At 39.6% G+C, this 15,438-nt stretch overlaps 1 protein-coding gene across 2 annotated transcripts in view; it reads left to right on the top strand.

The window, feature by feature from the left end:
• The window catches only part of kazna (kazrin, periplakin interacting protein a), a 242,352-nt gene that overhangs the window by 12,692 nt on the left and 214,222 nt on the right, over positions 1-15,438 (top strand). For both annotated transcript variants that reach the window (XM_034696432.1, XM_034696433.1), the window contains exon 2: positions 2,586-2,743. In XM_034696432.1, the coding sequence (XP_034552323.1) occupies positions 2,630-2,743 (114 nt within the window). In that variant the 5' untranslated portion in view covers positions 2,586-2,629. The remainder of the gene's footprint in view (positions 1-2,585; positions 2,744-15,438) is intronic.

Raw genomic sequence — 15,438 nt, 5'->3', positions numbered from 1 at the left:
TCAAAGTAATTTTTTCCCTGACCACTAAGTGAATTATGACAGATTAAGGATGGTATTAGTTGCAACAAGTTAACTTACAGCAGCACAGTGAACACATCAAGCCTTCTTAATGAAGCACATTAGGCTTTAAGCCAGTATGAAACTCAGACACGCACACAGAATTCACCTGTATGTCTGTCCACTCAAAAGATTACTTGAATCATGCTTGTAGCCTTTTTAAAAAAAAATACATTAAGATATGCAGGTTTTTGAATTTGCTTATTAGTTCTTGTGTGAGCTGTAGCATTTAACCACCTCAGGAGATTTGGAGTCTCTAGTCTCTGGCATCCAGAGTGGAAAAGTTTTAACATTTCTTACATAATAAAGTCATCAATAATCGTAGCTGTCTATAAGTATGTTGTTGTCATAGATGTAGTTATAGGATGGGTTTACATGATCACTGACTTATAGAGGACAGCACTCTTTATAAAAAAGGAATGATTGTGTGCATCTTTAACCATTTAGTAGTTGATGTGTGAAATGGTGTGTGTTACTTTCAAACCTTTTTCTTGTACTTTGTTGCTTCAAAGCCTTAAGGGTTACAATATTGGCAACTGGACAATCAATATTTGTTGTTGACTATACAGGGCAAAGGTTACTCTGTGTGTGAGAGAGTGTGTGTTTTTGTGTGAATCTTTGTACTGCAGCAAAACATTAGTATTGATTTCAGAGTGTAGCTATGTGTAGATCAATGGCTGTGGATTTGAAATGTATCAATACTGTTTGAGCTGCAGTGGTAATGTGCCTAATCCACTTCTTATTTATACGACATGATGCCTTCAGATTTCCCATGCATTAATAATGAGGATACTTTCTACTTGGCATGCCCAGGGCCGAAGTAATGCTTCCACTGTTCTGTTGATATATAGAAACATCTTAAAGCTGTGTTGTTTGATAAAATCAAAACCTATTCAGAGTTCTCAGGATTTTCAAGAGGATGATCTGTGTTTGATTCTCAAGTGCCTGTGTGTTCATTGATGGGCCAGTAGAGGGCACTAAGACCTGGGACTTGACTGAAGGAGAGGAGAGGATTAAAATCATAACTATGCATCAGACTGTGTGGTGTTCTCTCCAGTCAAATATGCAGGAACAAGCATGAAGAGGAATGTGGCCTTTGAATCAAACATAATTAAATATAAAGTGAAAGATGTGAAGAAAAAAAAATGAGACTTTTTCTTCCCCCTCACCAGCTCACAGTAGTCCACTTACTTCTTTATTGAGAGAGTGGTTCCAGAGGTGAAGTGACTGCAGTGTCTGTGAACTCGGGCGACAACCAGCCCACTCACGTCTTCCAACATCTGACGTGTGCTCAACTCTCACCTCGGGGGGGACACAGTCTTCCTCTCTCAAGCCCCCTCTCTCGCTTCTTATCTCTGCCGCCTTCAGTCCCCGGCTTGTCAAATTTCCTACTCAGAGCTTGTTTGCTTGGAAATGTCAGCCACGGTGAAAGAATTTGTTGGTTACGCAACACATTAATCTATGCTCTCTCTCTTTTTTGCGTAGGCTTTTGTGTGTGAAACAGGATTCATATTTTTATCCTGAAAAGACCAAATACAGATTCTGATGTCATCCTCATCAATAATGGATTCAGAAGGTTGTATTTCTGTATTTGTCAGAAATGTGTCGATGCATAAATTCAGAAGAACACAAGAGAGTTGATGTCTCAGAGCCTGGACGGAGGGTCAGACTTTAATCACTGCTTCCCTTTATAACTGACGGAGCTGTCAGTTTAAGTTTGCACTGAAGTTTAAATGCTGAGATGATGGATAATGGCACATTCGGGGTTAGAGTAGCAGCTCATGAAAAATACAAAAGAAACTTATTCTAAAAAGGCACACAAATATGCAAATTGCCTTTTCTCCAGCTCTTGCATTTATCTAACATTTCCACCATGTGGGTGGCCTCGGAAATAGTTGTGTCGACCTTTCAAAGGCCAAGGGGAATTAATGCTAAATGGAAGAGTGTTGAGGAAGTCTTTCTGTGTGTGTGTGTGTGTGAGAAGGAGGAAATACAGTATGGGGGGGCTTATTTGTAATGTGGAAGCCTAGCTTGAGAGGAAACCTGGAGGGAGAGGTTTGCCAGGGACGCACAAGGGCAAGAGGCAGGGAAACAAAAACAGGATGGCTCTTGGGCCGACATGGAACATTCTGGAGCAGAATGGGCGTTGACAGAGAAAGTTGGTGACAGTAGGAAACACTGTTCCTTTGCTGTGTTATCTCCATTGTTCCTGCTCAGTAAAAGAAGCTGGGGGCACATCCACAAAGGAAGAAGAAATATTTAAGTGTGTGTTGTGCTGCTCTTGTGTGGAAAGCATTTTATGATGCACTTAAGCCTGTCTGCACTCTGATAGAAGGACATAAAAAAAGCTATAGTTTAATATCTCAATATTTTTTGTGAAGCCATATTTTCCATGGGAGACAAAAAAAAGATTGCAGTTTGATGTAAATCCACCTGAGTAATCGCTGACGTCTTTACTCATGTAGAACAAACACTCTTTGTGTTAACAGCCTGTGTGTAATGACATTTATTTTTGTGTCTCCCTGAAGCTGTGCAGTCTCTGAACAGCCTGAATGACCAGATTGCAAACTTCATGGTGACTGGACCAAAGCCTGTGGAGCAGGAGGAGCCTCCCTTTCGCCCGCCTGAGAAGGAGTCAATGCAGAAGTCCATGACCCTGATGAGGCACCTCCTCGTGGATGCACAGGTAAGAGAGAGAACACTGTTCAGAGGACAGATGGCGCTATATAATGAGAGACTTATTTCGGACAAAATGGGTTGGGTTTTTTTTTTGGACACAGATCCTTGAATTTGACCCCGGAGGTCTTACTTTACACAGGAGTTGACAAGCACCAGCGTTAATTTGCTGTACGTCCTTGAAACTACACTGTAATATTGCGTTCACAATTCACACTAATCATTTTTTTTTACCATCGATTAAATTGCGTGTATTTGAACGCCACAAGGTTTTGCGTTTAATGGCTTCATTTACATGAAAAGAGGGGTTCTCTTGAAACTAGGGATGCAGGATATTGGGATTTTTGCTGATATCCGATATGCCGATATTTTACAACTCATTTAGCCGATTACTAATACCGATATTTTTTTCTGCACTCCTAATTGCAGAGATTATCAATTCTCTTCTGTATTGGAATTAGCGTACAGTTTTATGGTGATACTCTTATCACATTTGTGTTATAATATATTTATTTCTTGTGCAAAATAAGAAAAATACAAAATTTATACATAAAGATACACCCTACTTAAAACTTGGATGATGCTTTCCCTGAGACAATCATAACAAAACCCACAACCAGGGCAAATCTGGCCAATTTCACATTTGACATAGCAAGTAAATCTAACCTCTGTTCACAGGGAACATGTGAAAAGTGCAACTGTACAGCAATTAAACTCAAATTAAATAAAATGGTTTACTCTGTGACAGTCAATGTGCCTAAATTAGTCAGCTACATGTATCTTACAGACTGCTGCTTAAATTCAAATTTAACTTCAAACTTGAGCCCAACATGTGTGCAGCAGCCCATTATTTTATCGGTTAATTATATCAGCGGATATCGGCATGTTGGCCGAAATTCAATAGTTCATTTTTAAGCCAATATCGGCCGCTACCGATAACGTTCCGATAATATCGTGCATCCCTACTTCAAACACCACTCCAGTCTGTTGTCATCCAACAAGGTTGAGCCTGACTATATTGTGAGGTGAAGCCAGATATGGTTTTCACAACTTACCAGATAATCTGACCTTCACTCATTTTCCTCAATGCAAGCTTCTTCTTCTTCTTCTTCTTCTTCTTCTTCTTCTTCTTCTTCTTGCTCTTCTTCTTCTTCTTCTTCTTCTTGCTCCTCTTCTTCTTGCTCCTCTTCTTCTTGCTCCTCTTCTTCTTCTTCTTCTTGCTCTTCTTCTTCTTGCTCTTCTTGCTCTTCTTCTTGCTCTTCTTCTTGCTCTTCTTCTTCTTCTTCTTCTTCTTCTTCTTCTTCTTCTTCTTCTTGCTCCTCTTCTTCTTCTTGCTCCTCTTCTTGCTCCTCTTCTTTTTCTTCTTCTTCTTGCTCCTCTTCTTTTTCTTCTTCTTCTTGCTCCTCTTCTTCTTGCTCTTCTTCTTTCTGCTCTTCTTCTTCTTGCTCCTCTTCTTCTTGCTCCTCTTCTTCTTCTTCTTCTTCTTGCTCCTCTTCTTCTTCTTCTTGCTCCTCTTCTTCTTCTTCTTGCTTCTCTTCTTCTTCTTCTTGCTCCTCTTCTTGCTCCTCTTCTTCTTCTTCTTCTTCTTCTTCTTGCTCCTCTTCTTCTTCTTCTTCTTCTTCTTCTTCTTGCTCCTCTTCTTCTTCTTCTTGCTTCTCTTCTTCTTCTTCTTGCTCCTCTTCTTGCTCCTCTTCTTCTTCTTCTTCTTCTTCTTCTTGCTCCTCTTCTTCTTCTTCTTCTTCTTGCTCCTCTTCTTGCTCCTCTTCTTCTTCTTCTTCTTGCTCCTCTTCTTCCTCCTCTTCTTCTTCTTCTTCTTGCTCCTCTTCTTCCTCCTCCTGCTCCTCCTCCTAATAAAAAACAGGTTGTGTCACAGAGTTCAGGGAAGCTAAACACGGATACAATCAATTTTTCCTACATATTTCAGATGAATGACCCTCCACCAGTTCGCTCTGTCATACGTCACTGGAAGATCTCAATGCTGATTGGTAATCGCGGCACCAATGATTAACTGAAGATCAGATTTTTGAATTCTCACAAATAGTTTACAAATAGTGTTGAACGTTTTGTGAATTAATGCAATTTGTGCTTATAATTACAATTACAATTGCAATTACCGCAGCCAATTTGCATCATTCACATCACCCCAAAAAAATAAATAGCGTCTCCTCGGGTCATTACACTGACTTTACATGTAATACACGGTGTGAACACAACATGACAACCTGGAAGTTGTATGACATATTCAACAGTATTGTACTGCTTTTCCCAAACACACTGGACTACTGTAAAAAAAAAATAAATACGGTCAAGACAAAAAAACCAAACAAGCTGTTACACAATTTAACATTAAAATACAGTATGTCTTTAAGTTTGAGACTGCCAATGTGATCAGGAGCATGCTGCATCATGTGCAACTGCCTCAACACATTCAGCTAAAAATCAAGTTGAATTGAAGACACTTTTCTGTCAACCCTGGAAACAAGAGATCAGAGTAATCTAAGATAAGAAGATTACAGTTACAGTAACAAACTGTAAATTAACATTAAAAAGGGAGTTGTTAAATAACATCAAAGCTTTGTTTTGTCTTTTACTGCAGCAAATTGTGGTTGTTGTAGTTCCTGGAAGGTACACTGTAAAAAAAAAAAATGAATATGCTGCCAACTGTAACTGCTACTAGTTCACTGTATATAACGGGACAGTTTGTTACGGTGTATGGTTGAACCATCAGTCCAATTGAACACAATATTATTGAAACTTACATAAAATAACTAAGATTTAAGGGGCTGCAATTTTTTTGACAACCTTTAAGTGTGATATCTTCTACCTACCATCTGTAATATTCTTTCAGTCAAAATGAAATGCCACAATTACCATTTCCACTTCAAACGCAAATCAAAATGTGTTTGAAGTATAATTTTGCCTTGCGCTTGTGTTTCATTGGTTAAATATTTGTCTTTTATTCAAATATTTTCCAGTTTTATGAACACTCAGAACTACTGCACATCTTTTTCTTTCAACGTCATTCCCAGAAAAATTAAAAAAATACATCTCACTCCACTGCCTGCAGTGTCAGTTCTGTGCACCTACCTTCACTCAATCCAAATCCCAGCCATCATTAGTCTCATGTTTCACCTGTACGACCCTTGATTGATAGCTTTTTCCACCAGCTGAGGTGTGTGAACATCAGACACATTCACAGAAAATGAAAGCATCCCCTGGAGCATCTCACCTGCGTGCTGCTGACAGCTCTGTCAGCTGGGCAGTTGGCCAGACTGGACATCAGCACAGGAGTTCAGCCTAACAGTCATGACTAGTAGTGAGCATGCCAAAGAAACTGAAACCCTGTTCTGTTAAAGATTGGGGAGTCACTTCATTCAATTTAAACCACTGGTAGGCAAACATACATCCATTTTCTGATAACATTTTGCTTAAAACTTAGAATTGCTAGCCAACAGGTTAGCATTAGACTCCACAAAAAAAAAAACTTGGTCATAGGGTTGCAAAGAGGTGGAAAATCTCTGGAAAGTTTCTGGTAAATTTCCATGGGAAGTTAAGCTGGGGAATTTTGGAAACATTCCAAAATGGAAACTGTCCATGGGAATTTATGGGAATTAACTGGGAATTGAGGGCAATTTAATAGAAAGGTGTCACATCCAAGCATAAATATTTGACAGTAAAACAGATTTATTAGTAAGTAGAACTTTATCAAGTGTTCAATAAAATATTGAACAATCAATTATTTCATTGAAGAACAAAAACATGAATGTTGAGTTAAATATTACTCATCCACAGACCAGACTAGGGATGTACATTTTAAGTATTTTCCGTGATCTTTCTTTGGAAATGTTAACGATCAATTATTGTTTAATTGATAAAAAAAAAAAAACATGATTATTCTTACGTCAAAAAAAAGGCCAAATACGTTGTCTTCCCCCTAAATAATATTTTCTACAGCAACAAAATGCATATAACTGACGGGATTGAATACGGGCACATGTTTGACACGCAGAATATCAACGATCAGGCTCATTAAAATATTCTCAGCGGACATAATCTTATAAAGTGAAGGCTGAGACTACTAACAGAATAGTACTTCAGACTCCCAGTGTCCAGTTTTCTGACTACTCGTTCTTATTGAGAAAAATAAACATGTGTATTCAGTCAGGTGCCTGCCGGGAGCGCAACCGGGTCATAATCAGTCCAGCTGCAGAAAAGCTCAGACGGCTCTGATGTTGCTGGTCTGCAAACATAGTGTACCTGAATTTCCCACCTGTCTGTTGCCTTCGTATCCAAAGGTGGGAAATGTCCTGTTTTATAGTTGTGAACCTTCGTGTCCGTGTCGTTGTTGGCAGCAGTTTTGTATTGATCCTCTTTTAAAAAGCGCACGTGGAGACCTGACGCGCAGCCGCAGCCGCCAGCAGAGCTTCTCCGCTGTGCACAACACCTTTAACAGCTGATTCACATCAAAACATGCTTTAAACTTAAAACACCTCCATGATAGATGAGTGTAATATGAGACCACATGATGTTTGTTCCACATGACGGAAAATTGATAACAAAAATGTGTGTTTAGAGTAATTTCTTAACAATCAATTAATCGATAATCAATTAATTGTGGTCATCCCTAGACCCAACCCATTCAAATATTAACAAAAATGCAATCCCAACAAAGTCCCATTCAAAATGTTAAATAAAAAGAGCCCCTCTCCCTCCAAAAAAGTTCCATTCAACATGCAAATATAAAAGCATCTTCCCTCAAGCTTCTCAACCCTAGCCTCTGCATTTTTGTTAAACCCTTTCAGGCAATGGGCTCCTTCTGGGCTCTTCCAAAGTTTCCTATTAAGAGCCAACCTTCAATTTAGTAAATTCCTGGTTTATTCCCATAAATTCCTGTAAACTCCCATTAATTCCCATGGAAAGTTTCTAACTTTGAAAATTCCCAGAATTGTTCAACCCTAGTTGGTCAGTTCCTTGCAAGGATGGCTGAACATATGAAGAGGTCTAAAGTTTGACAAAAGCAAAAAATAAGGAGGAAGCAAATGCAGTTGATATTGCAAAATAATTTATTGTGAGGGAGGACACAACCTCCTGCTCATCACCATTGTGCATCAGATTAAACCAAAATTCAGTACCCTTGAAAAACTCAGTCAAATGCGGCTGCTGCTGCTGTGGATTATCCTTCTTCACTCAAACCAACTGTGGAAAGCACACCAAAACTTTGTACCAAGCCCTGTTAGTTCTAAATAATAATCCAATGTTGAAATCTGTGTTGATAAAAAAGATAAAAAAATAAAAGCTTGTAAGCTAACTGAACAAGGTAACGCAAGTTACATTATGATGTGTTCAAGGTTGGGTCAGTGAGATGACGATAAGACAACGATTGGTACAATATCATCATAGGGGCTATATGACTTCTGTTAAAAAAATATTGTTTTCTTCCCTGTTACGTCCCGGCTCAGAGGACGCAACAAAAAATGGAGGGGAGACGAGAGATGTGCAAAAAAAAATACATTTATTACAAAAGGAAATAATAGTGCATAAATAAAAGAAAAACAGGAGCACTGCGCCGTGATGCCCAGAGAGAGCAACATGCTGACAGTGTGCATCAGACCAGTCTGCCTTGAGTATGCTTCCCAAAATGCACAGCGCTCGTTCCGCTTCTTCTTTTCTCTTCTTATTTTGATGGGGGGAACCCAGTTTTTATGTGCTGTGAAAATAATTAAATTCCATATAAACCACTTCCTCACTTTTAAAATCCTTAGTGGATGCTAAAGAAGCGGTTTTGCTATCAGCTTGGCCGTTGTTTACTTCTGCATTCCGAAACCGGTAATTTAGTGACATCTGGCCCAGCGTACTACAACACAGATCTAACAGAACAGCCAGACTACATACTAAATTCAAACACAGTATGTAGTGGGCAGTACCTACTGCCTACTACATAAGTAGGTAGTATGTAGCAGGCCATTTTGAAAACAGCCTATGACTAAGACTAAATCTAAAATAGCTGCCAGAATTAACACTGCATTGAAAGTCTCTGTGTGATGCTGTTGGATATAAACTGATACAAAACAACACATATATTTGATCCACTCCAAACATTTATGAATAATTTTATTTTGGAGAACAAAGGTCAAAATTGCTTTAATTTGTAAAATCAAAACAGAGGTTGACTAATTCTGTGCTCATATCTGTCATACTTGCAGCATAAAGTCAACTCCTACACTACAACATTTTGTACCTCTGTAAACTGTTTGTAAGGACACTCAATGGTGTCTCTGAGCTTCTCCAGCAAAGGGCGTCAGTACTGACTCTGTGAAATTGGGGTGCAAAAACAAGGTGACATCTACCATGGGAGTCAATCACCACTTAGATCACTTTGTTGCGATGACAGATCTCGTTAATATACACTGTCAGTAAACATGAACAGCTCATTTGTTTTCTCTCCTCTTGTCCGTCTTTGACCGTATCTTCCTCCGTGTCCTCTTATTCAGGGATGACCCCAGTGTCCTCAAAACTGAATTTTCTAGTCCATCAATCATCCACGTAAGCAGCTGCGAGAAGGTTTGTGGATTGATGTTTGTGGACTGCTGGCGTGGCAGCTTTTGTTAATAAATGAATTTTCTTGTGGACCATTATTGTTTAGTCAAATAGACAAGAGCGGGGTCTGACATCATTGGCACCCTGTCTCATACGTGTTTTATCTCTTAGTTTTCCCCTCTTATTTTGCCCGCATGCTAGCTGAAAATGTCATATAACCTTTGTGAGGGGAGGAGGAGGAGCTGAGGGGTTTGATTCCTCTAAGCTCCAATTAGGGGAGGAAGGATGCAGCGAGCTGAAGTGGCAATGTCACACGTGCAACTAAGCTGTTTGTGGTTTCATGCCGATATGCTTGTTGTGTTAATTCATCCCAGTGTCATTTGTAGCCCTTTACACTAATGCTTAACAGAATGTTGAATAAAAATGTTCATGATGTCTTGTGTACAGCAGAATTGCAAGACTTTCTGTGCTTTCTTCTCTATGTGACCATTCTTAGATGTTATGAAATTATGCGAAACTTCAATTGGTAACCAGACAGATCCAAACAAAGTGCATATGATTTATCTCTTTAGTCTGTCTGATCCTTTCAGTCTCTTGTTGTCTTTTCTCTCTGAGATAAACAGTTTGTTTAATGCACAAAGCCCAAGGACAGCAGACGCAGACACTACCGAGCGACGGTGACTGACAGTGAACGGCCCCTCCTCCTTCTCTTTCACTTTATCACTTTATCTCTCATTCCCCATCTGAAAGACAGGTAGTCATCTTTCTTTCAACAAAACACCAGACTGTGTCTTGTTAATTTACTCACTGTCCAGGTACATCTCATTCTGTCTGCACTCCTTTGAACATTGCTCTTTTCCTTTTAGTCATAGCACAGGTAAAATGTCATGAAGCAGGTGTCTATCAGTGTGGTTTACTTTAGATTTGTGAAAGGAGCTCTGTGCAGTATGGAGGAGCTGATGTGAAAATCATATACCCAGAGACGCTGAAGTGCACTGTCTCTCCATATGTTCCAAATGTTGTCTGTAGACAGTTGATGGCTGGAAAAATAGCACACTTTAAAGACATCACAGAAAAGGCAATGATGACTTGGATAACAAAAGAAGAAGAAGAAATACAATCATAGTAATCAACACAAAATGGATTGAAAGCTCCAGTAAGGAGCTTATTTCTGGTTGTGAAGCAGCATAAAGTTAACAGTGATGCCTCTTTATGAGCTACAAAAGCAAATAAGAACATCAGAATCTGGTCTTGTCTCACCCTGTCAGGATTGTATTTGGCATAATTTTTGGTTAACTATACATTATCCCAGGACTGACTACATCTAATGAAAAATTGAATAAAATATTCTTTTATCTTTTTAAAAGTGTTTTATGTACACAGCTTTAAAAATAATTCCTCTGATGCCACGGTAGATAACACTTCCATGGCAACTGATTCTTATCTGCCTGTTGCAGGTTGATTTAACATTAAGCTGAACATTTGAATTCATGGACAAGTCATGGTCAAACATTGGCCTTCTTATTTGTTATTATTCAAATTACACTACACGTTTCCAGACAAGTGAACCGGACTCCTGAAGGTATTGCTATGATGACATTCAGCTCTTCTTCTTTACGGTTCAAATCCTTCAAAAAATGAAAAGAGGCAGAAGTCACAGCTTTTAACACTGTTCCTATTATCACTATGGCTCATGGTTAAAGTTTCCTAGCTTTGACCGCTAACTTACCAATGCACTCACCAGCTCTGCTGGCTTTGCCTTTGGACAATCCAAAAATATAATATTCATGTTGTTTAGCCCATAGACTGTACATATAATGGACAGTGTCGCTACGCCTTTTCCCATTGAAGCCAAAATATCCCGTTCCAGAAATCTGACATCTTGTAAATTTTTTGCAGCCACATTCTACTAGGGAATTTGTGTGTTTACAAGGTAACAAGCTCCGCCCTACAGCGTACCGTCCCAAGGTTGTACAGAGTTTCTCTCTATGGCAGCTGTCAATCAAAGTAAAACCTGATGTAAAACTGTTTTTTTTAACCTCTGATAACTAATAAAAAATAAACTTTTCAGAAAAAAGAGGCCTTCAACACAAAACAGTCAAATAATAACTACATATCACCACAGCATATGGATGTGAGAAACATTCGCACGACGTGTATTTATTTTTCAGACTATGGTTTAGCCTGCCAATTTATGCTAACGAAAGCTAACGTTTTTTGCCTCGGTGTCAACAAGCAGAAGTAGAATGGTCCTGAACTCTTTTCCATGAATTGATTTGATATGACGTGTGTGAACTACTATTCTCTGGCGTTGCTCCTGTTTTGCAGAATTAATCACTGCTGTTGAGGAGTATTGACCAATCACAATCAAATATTTGACACAGCCACTTAATTAGTAAGAAAGCTGGGTTTTGCATGGACCATTCTGCATACATATGCTTGTGACTTGCTAATAAGTGTTGAGTATTAAGTATACTGGTTTCATTTAAAGCTGCTGTTGGTAGTCACAGAGTAAACATCTGTTCAGAGAGAGGGACTTCGAATGTCAACACTATCCCTCCCAACCAGATTTCCTCTTAGCCCACCCAACACAGATCGGCGTGTGCATTCATGATGGTGCCGGACTCATAACCAATCGGAGGATGTAGTAGGGGCCGCCCCTCAACCAATCAGGACAGAGGATTGGAGATTAGCTATGATTGGTCCGTCATAATGGGAACAAGGAGAAAAATAACATTGCTTGATACAAAGACATTGGAAAACGCAGAGATTTCGCAATAGTCTCAAATTACTCCACTTACCGATGGGTACTGATGGGTATTATGACCTTTTCTCCAAACCCAGCAGAAAAAACGTAATTTTTTTTACAACATTCCTACCAACAGCAGCTTTAAGTCTGAGTGGAACTATATCCTGGTGTTGAAGTGGTAGAAAATATAGCATGTGGAGAGCAAAACAAGAAGGAATGAATTGGCCTTAATCCTGGAAACACTCAGGGATCATGAGGCTATGGTGTAGCTGATCAAGTGCATGAAGGTGCAGCTAACTGTTCCCTCTTAGATGCCATCTCTCAGCTCTGGTTACATTTTCAAGTTTGTTGTCTGACTGTAAACAATTGCAACACACAAAGTGAGTTCTTGTAAAGAAGTCTTTTATTGCTGACCGCTGGCAACACTGAAAGACTTGAAAAGTTGTCCATTGCTCCCAGAGGCTACATCATTGTCAGACATTAGCTGATGAGTTCCGAGATTGCTACCGCCTTAAAGTCTTCAACGGCCCTGACTGAGCGGGGAACAACACATCGGCTGAGAATAACACTGACCACACTTACTAATGTAGTTGACCACAAACATGACCCTTTCATCAATCCACTAACATTGTCCTGCTGAACAGCTTACTGCAGTCTGGCTTTCGTGCGCATCTTCCTTTCCTCCAAAGGCCCATCTGGTGCGCATCCTGCAGTCAAGCTGGGAGGAGATTGTCTGCTGAGCCTTTGCCACAGACCCTCCCTCCATCTCCCCTTCCCCGTGCCCACCCGGCTGTGACTACATTAGTTGAGCTGTCACTCATCAGAGGAGGAGAATTGTGGGGGAAGGAGAGAATGGGAGTGTTTAAGCTCAGGCGGTTAGGTGGACGCAGTTTAGAGGCCAGAAAAGGTGACTTTGACAGTGACTGAGGGGAGACGCTGATAAATAAGATCCATGTGACTCTCTCTGACCTCCTCTCTGCTCTAATCACCAGCTGAGAGCTGCAGACACGTCCATCAGTCCTATAGAGGGAGTAATGCAGATTCATAAACACACTGCTCCCTTTCTTTTTTTTCTTTCTTTTTTAACAAATTAGAAGTAACTTAACACTCAAGAATAGAAACAATACATACACTTATTGAATCTATATTTAATCTTATGACATTTTTACAAAAGTAAGTTATTGTAATCTATACTTGATTACTCAATATACACTGAGCAAACAAAAAAAAACAAGCATTGCCTGCAATTGAATAAAATAATGTAAAATTCAAAAGACTGTTTTAAATCAACAAATTCTTATTTTTTTTTACTTAGTATTGGATGGATCCAGGATGAATATAATTTGGATGGTAAGGGTTAAAGCTAGGGTTGGTAGTCAGATTTAGATACACTTTTTGTTATACTGGTTAAAATGATCTTTCTGTCCCGATGGCAATCAATACATAATGTGTTCTTAAAAAGAGTAAACCTGGGAAAACACCAACCAATCCCTGCCATCAGGAGCCAAATTATGAAACCAATCAAATCCCGTCCTTCCGTTCTGCCCGCCTCCTGCACGTACATTTACTGTTTGTTTGTGTTTTTAACTTTCACTATGATAATGTTCTGGTGTTTTCTTACCGCTGAGTGAGACATGAGTTGATGTAGTGCAAAAACACAAACGATGTGCTGAGGACCGGTTTTGAATCAGTCACCATCATATGGTCGCGAATCAGCCACGTTCATGCATGTGAGCGGGGGCGTTGTTTCTGGGAAGCTCCGAGAGGGGGGGTTAGACAGAGTTCTGAGGAAATGCTACATTCATATTCATGCTAGTTTTCCGTGACCACCAACCCTAACTTTAAATAAATTGTCTTTTTTTTTTTATAGCTTAAATGATAGCTTACGCTTAGATAGTAGTTTCTCTTTCAACAGTTACTTTTGGCTGGATAGCTTAGTCATTTTTATTAAATACAACCCTGATTCTGAAAAGTTGGGAAGATGATTAAATATTTATAATAACAGCATTTGATGATGAAAGGTGTGTAATGCTTAAAAAAACACCTGGATGACCATCTCCCAAATAATTAGGTTAATTATCAACAGTTTATGGGGATGTGTAAGTGTTTAGTTTAGACCATGCATATTTCTGCAAGACGATGTAAAACCATATTCTACATGCATGACAACAGTATGGCTCAGTAGTAGATGAGTCCAGATGCTAAACTGGTCTGCCAGCTGTCCTCACTTATTTGTCACCCATTTAAAACATTGGGTGCAGCATGAAACAAAAAAAATGACAAAGGAGACTCTGAACTGTTGTCTTTGGACTATTTTCATTTAAACATAGGGTTTACATGATCTGCAAACCATCAAATTCTATTTTTTTTAATCAACATTTCATGCAGCGTCCCAACTTATTCGGAATTGGGGTTGTAAAATGTCTCTCATAAAAGTGTCCAAATTAATATTTTAACACAATGGGCTGACTTCCATATATTAGCCAATAGTGCTGGACCTGCGCCAAGGGTCACAGAGAGGCAGAGGCTGCTGACAGTCTCTGAGGACTGGGGGGAGGTGCTATTGAAGGAGTGAGTGCGTGATGGGTCCGGCTGGGTCAGTCTGTCCCTCTCCGACAGGGGCCTCAGCTGGCCCTCCAGAGCCTGGTTCTACCCCATGCATAATACATCACCTCGGTCCCATCTGCCCTCTCAACCCTTCCTCTGACTCCACCAGGCCTGTCTAATGGGCTTCAATGAGGGACAGGGAGATACGGCGCCATGTGCTAACACACTGATGGCTTATTGTGGGCCAGCTCAATCCCAGAGTGTGACGAATGAGAATGGAAATTGGGTAATTTGGTTCAAAGAGAGGTTTGTCTTGATCTACCGTTGGAAATAGGCAGAGTGTTTCCTGGGTTTTGCTCCATTTTCAAAACATCCAGAAGAGTTGTCACAATACTAGAATTAGCTTCCCCAAGTTCACGGTTTCAGTCCGTTGTTTGAATTATAAAATGATTCTTCCACATCAAAGGATGCAAGCTTGAACTCGAGGCCATTTGTTTAGAAGTCATATCCTTTTTCACATTTAAGATTAGTTTATTACTATTTGTGTTTGCCTTTCCTCAAAGTTATAATTGCCTGCTTTAACTGAATGAAATTGGCAGTGAAAGCACTTGCAAACACAAGGTCAAACCCCTGTCTCTCTCAATACTACTGCAGTCAAGAGTATTGCACTTAATGAAGTTTCCAGTTTCAATGTTTGGATAGAATCCAAAAGGAATATTTTTAAGGGACGTCTCTTGCTCTTTATCTGATACTTGGGATCTTTCTTATTCTGAGCAGGGTTCACACAAAAGGTTGACTTATGGGTAAGAGATGCCTGATATTACTCCTCTAGCTGGTGTACTTGTATGTTGAGCAGATTGAAAATGACGGCT

Source organism: Notolabrus celidotus, chromosome 11 (assembly GCF_009762535.1).
Source record: "Notolabrus celidotus isolate fNotCel1 chromosome 11, fNotCel1.pri, whole genome shotgun sequence".
Lineage (NCBI taxonomy): Eukaryota > Metazoa > Chordata > Actinopteri > Labriformes > Labridae > Notolabrus > Notolabrus celidotus.
The sequence above is the reverse complement of the archived record's forward strand: the minus strand, read 5'-3'. Positions and strand labels throughout refer to the sequence as shown.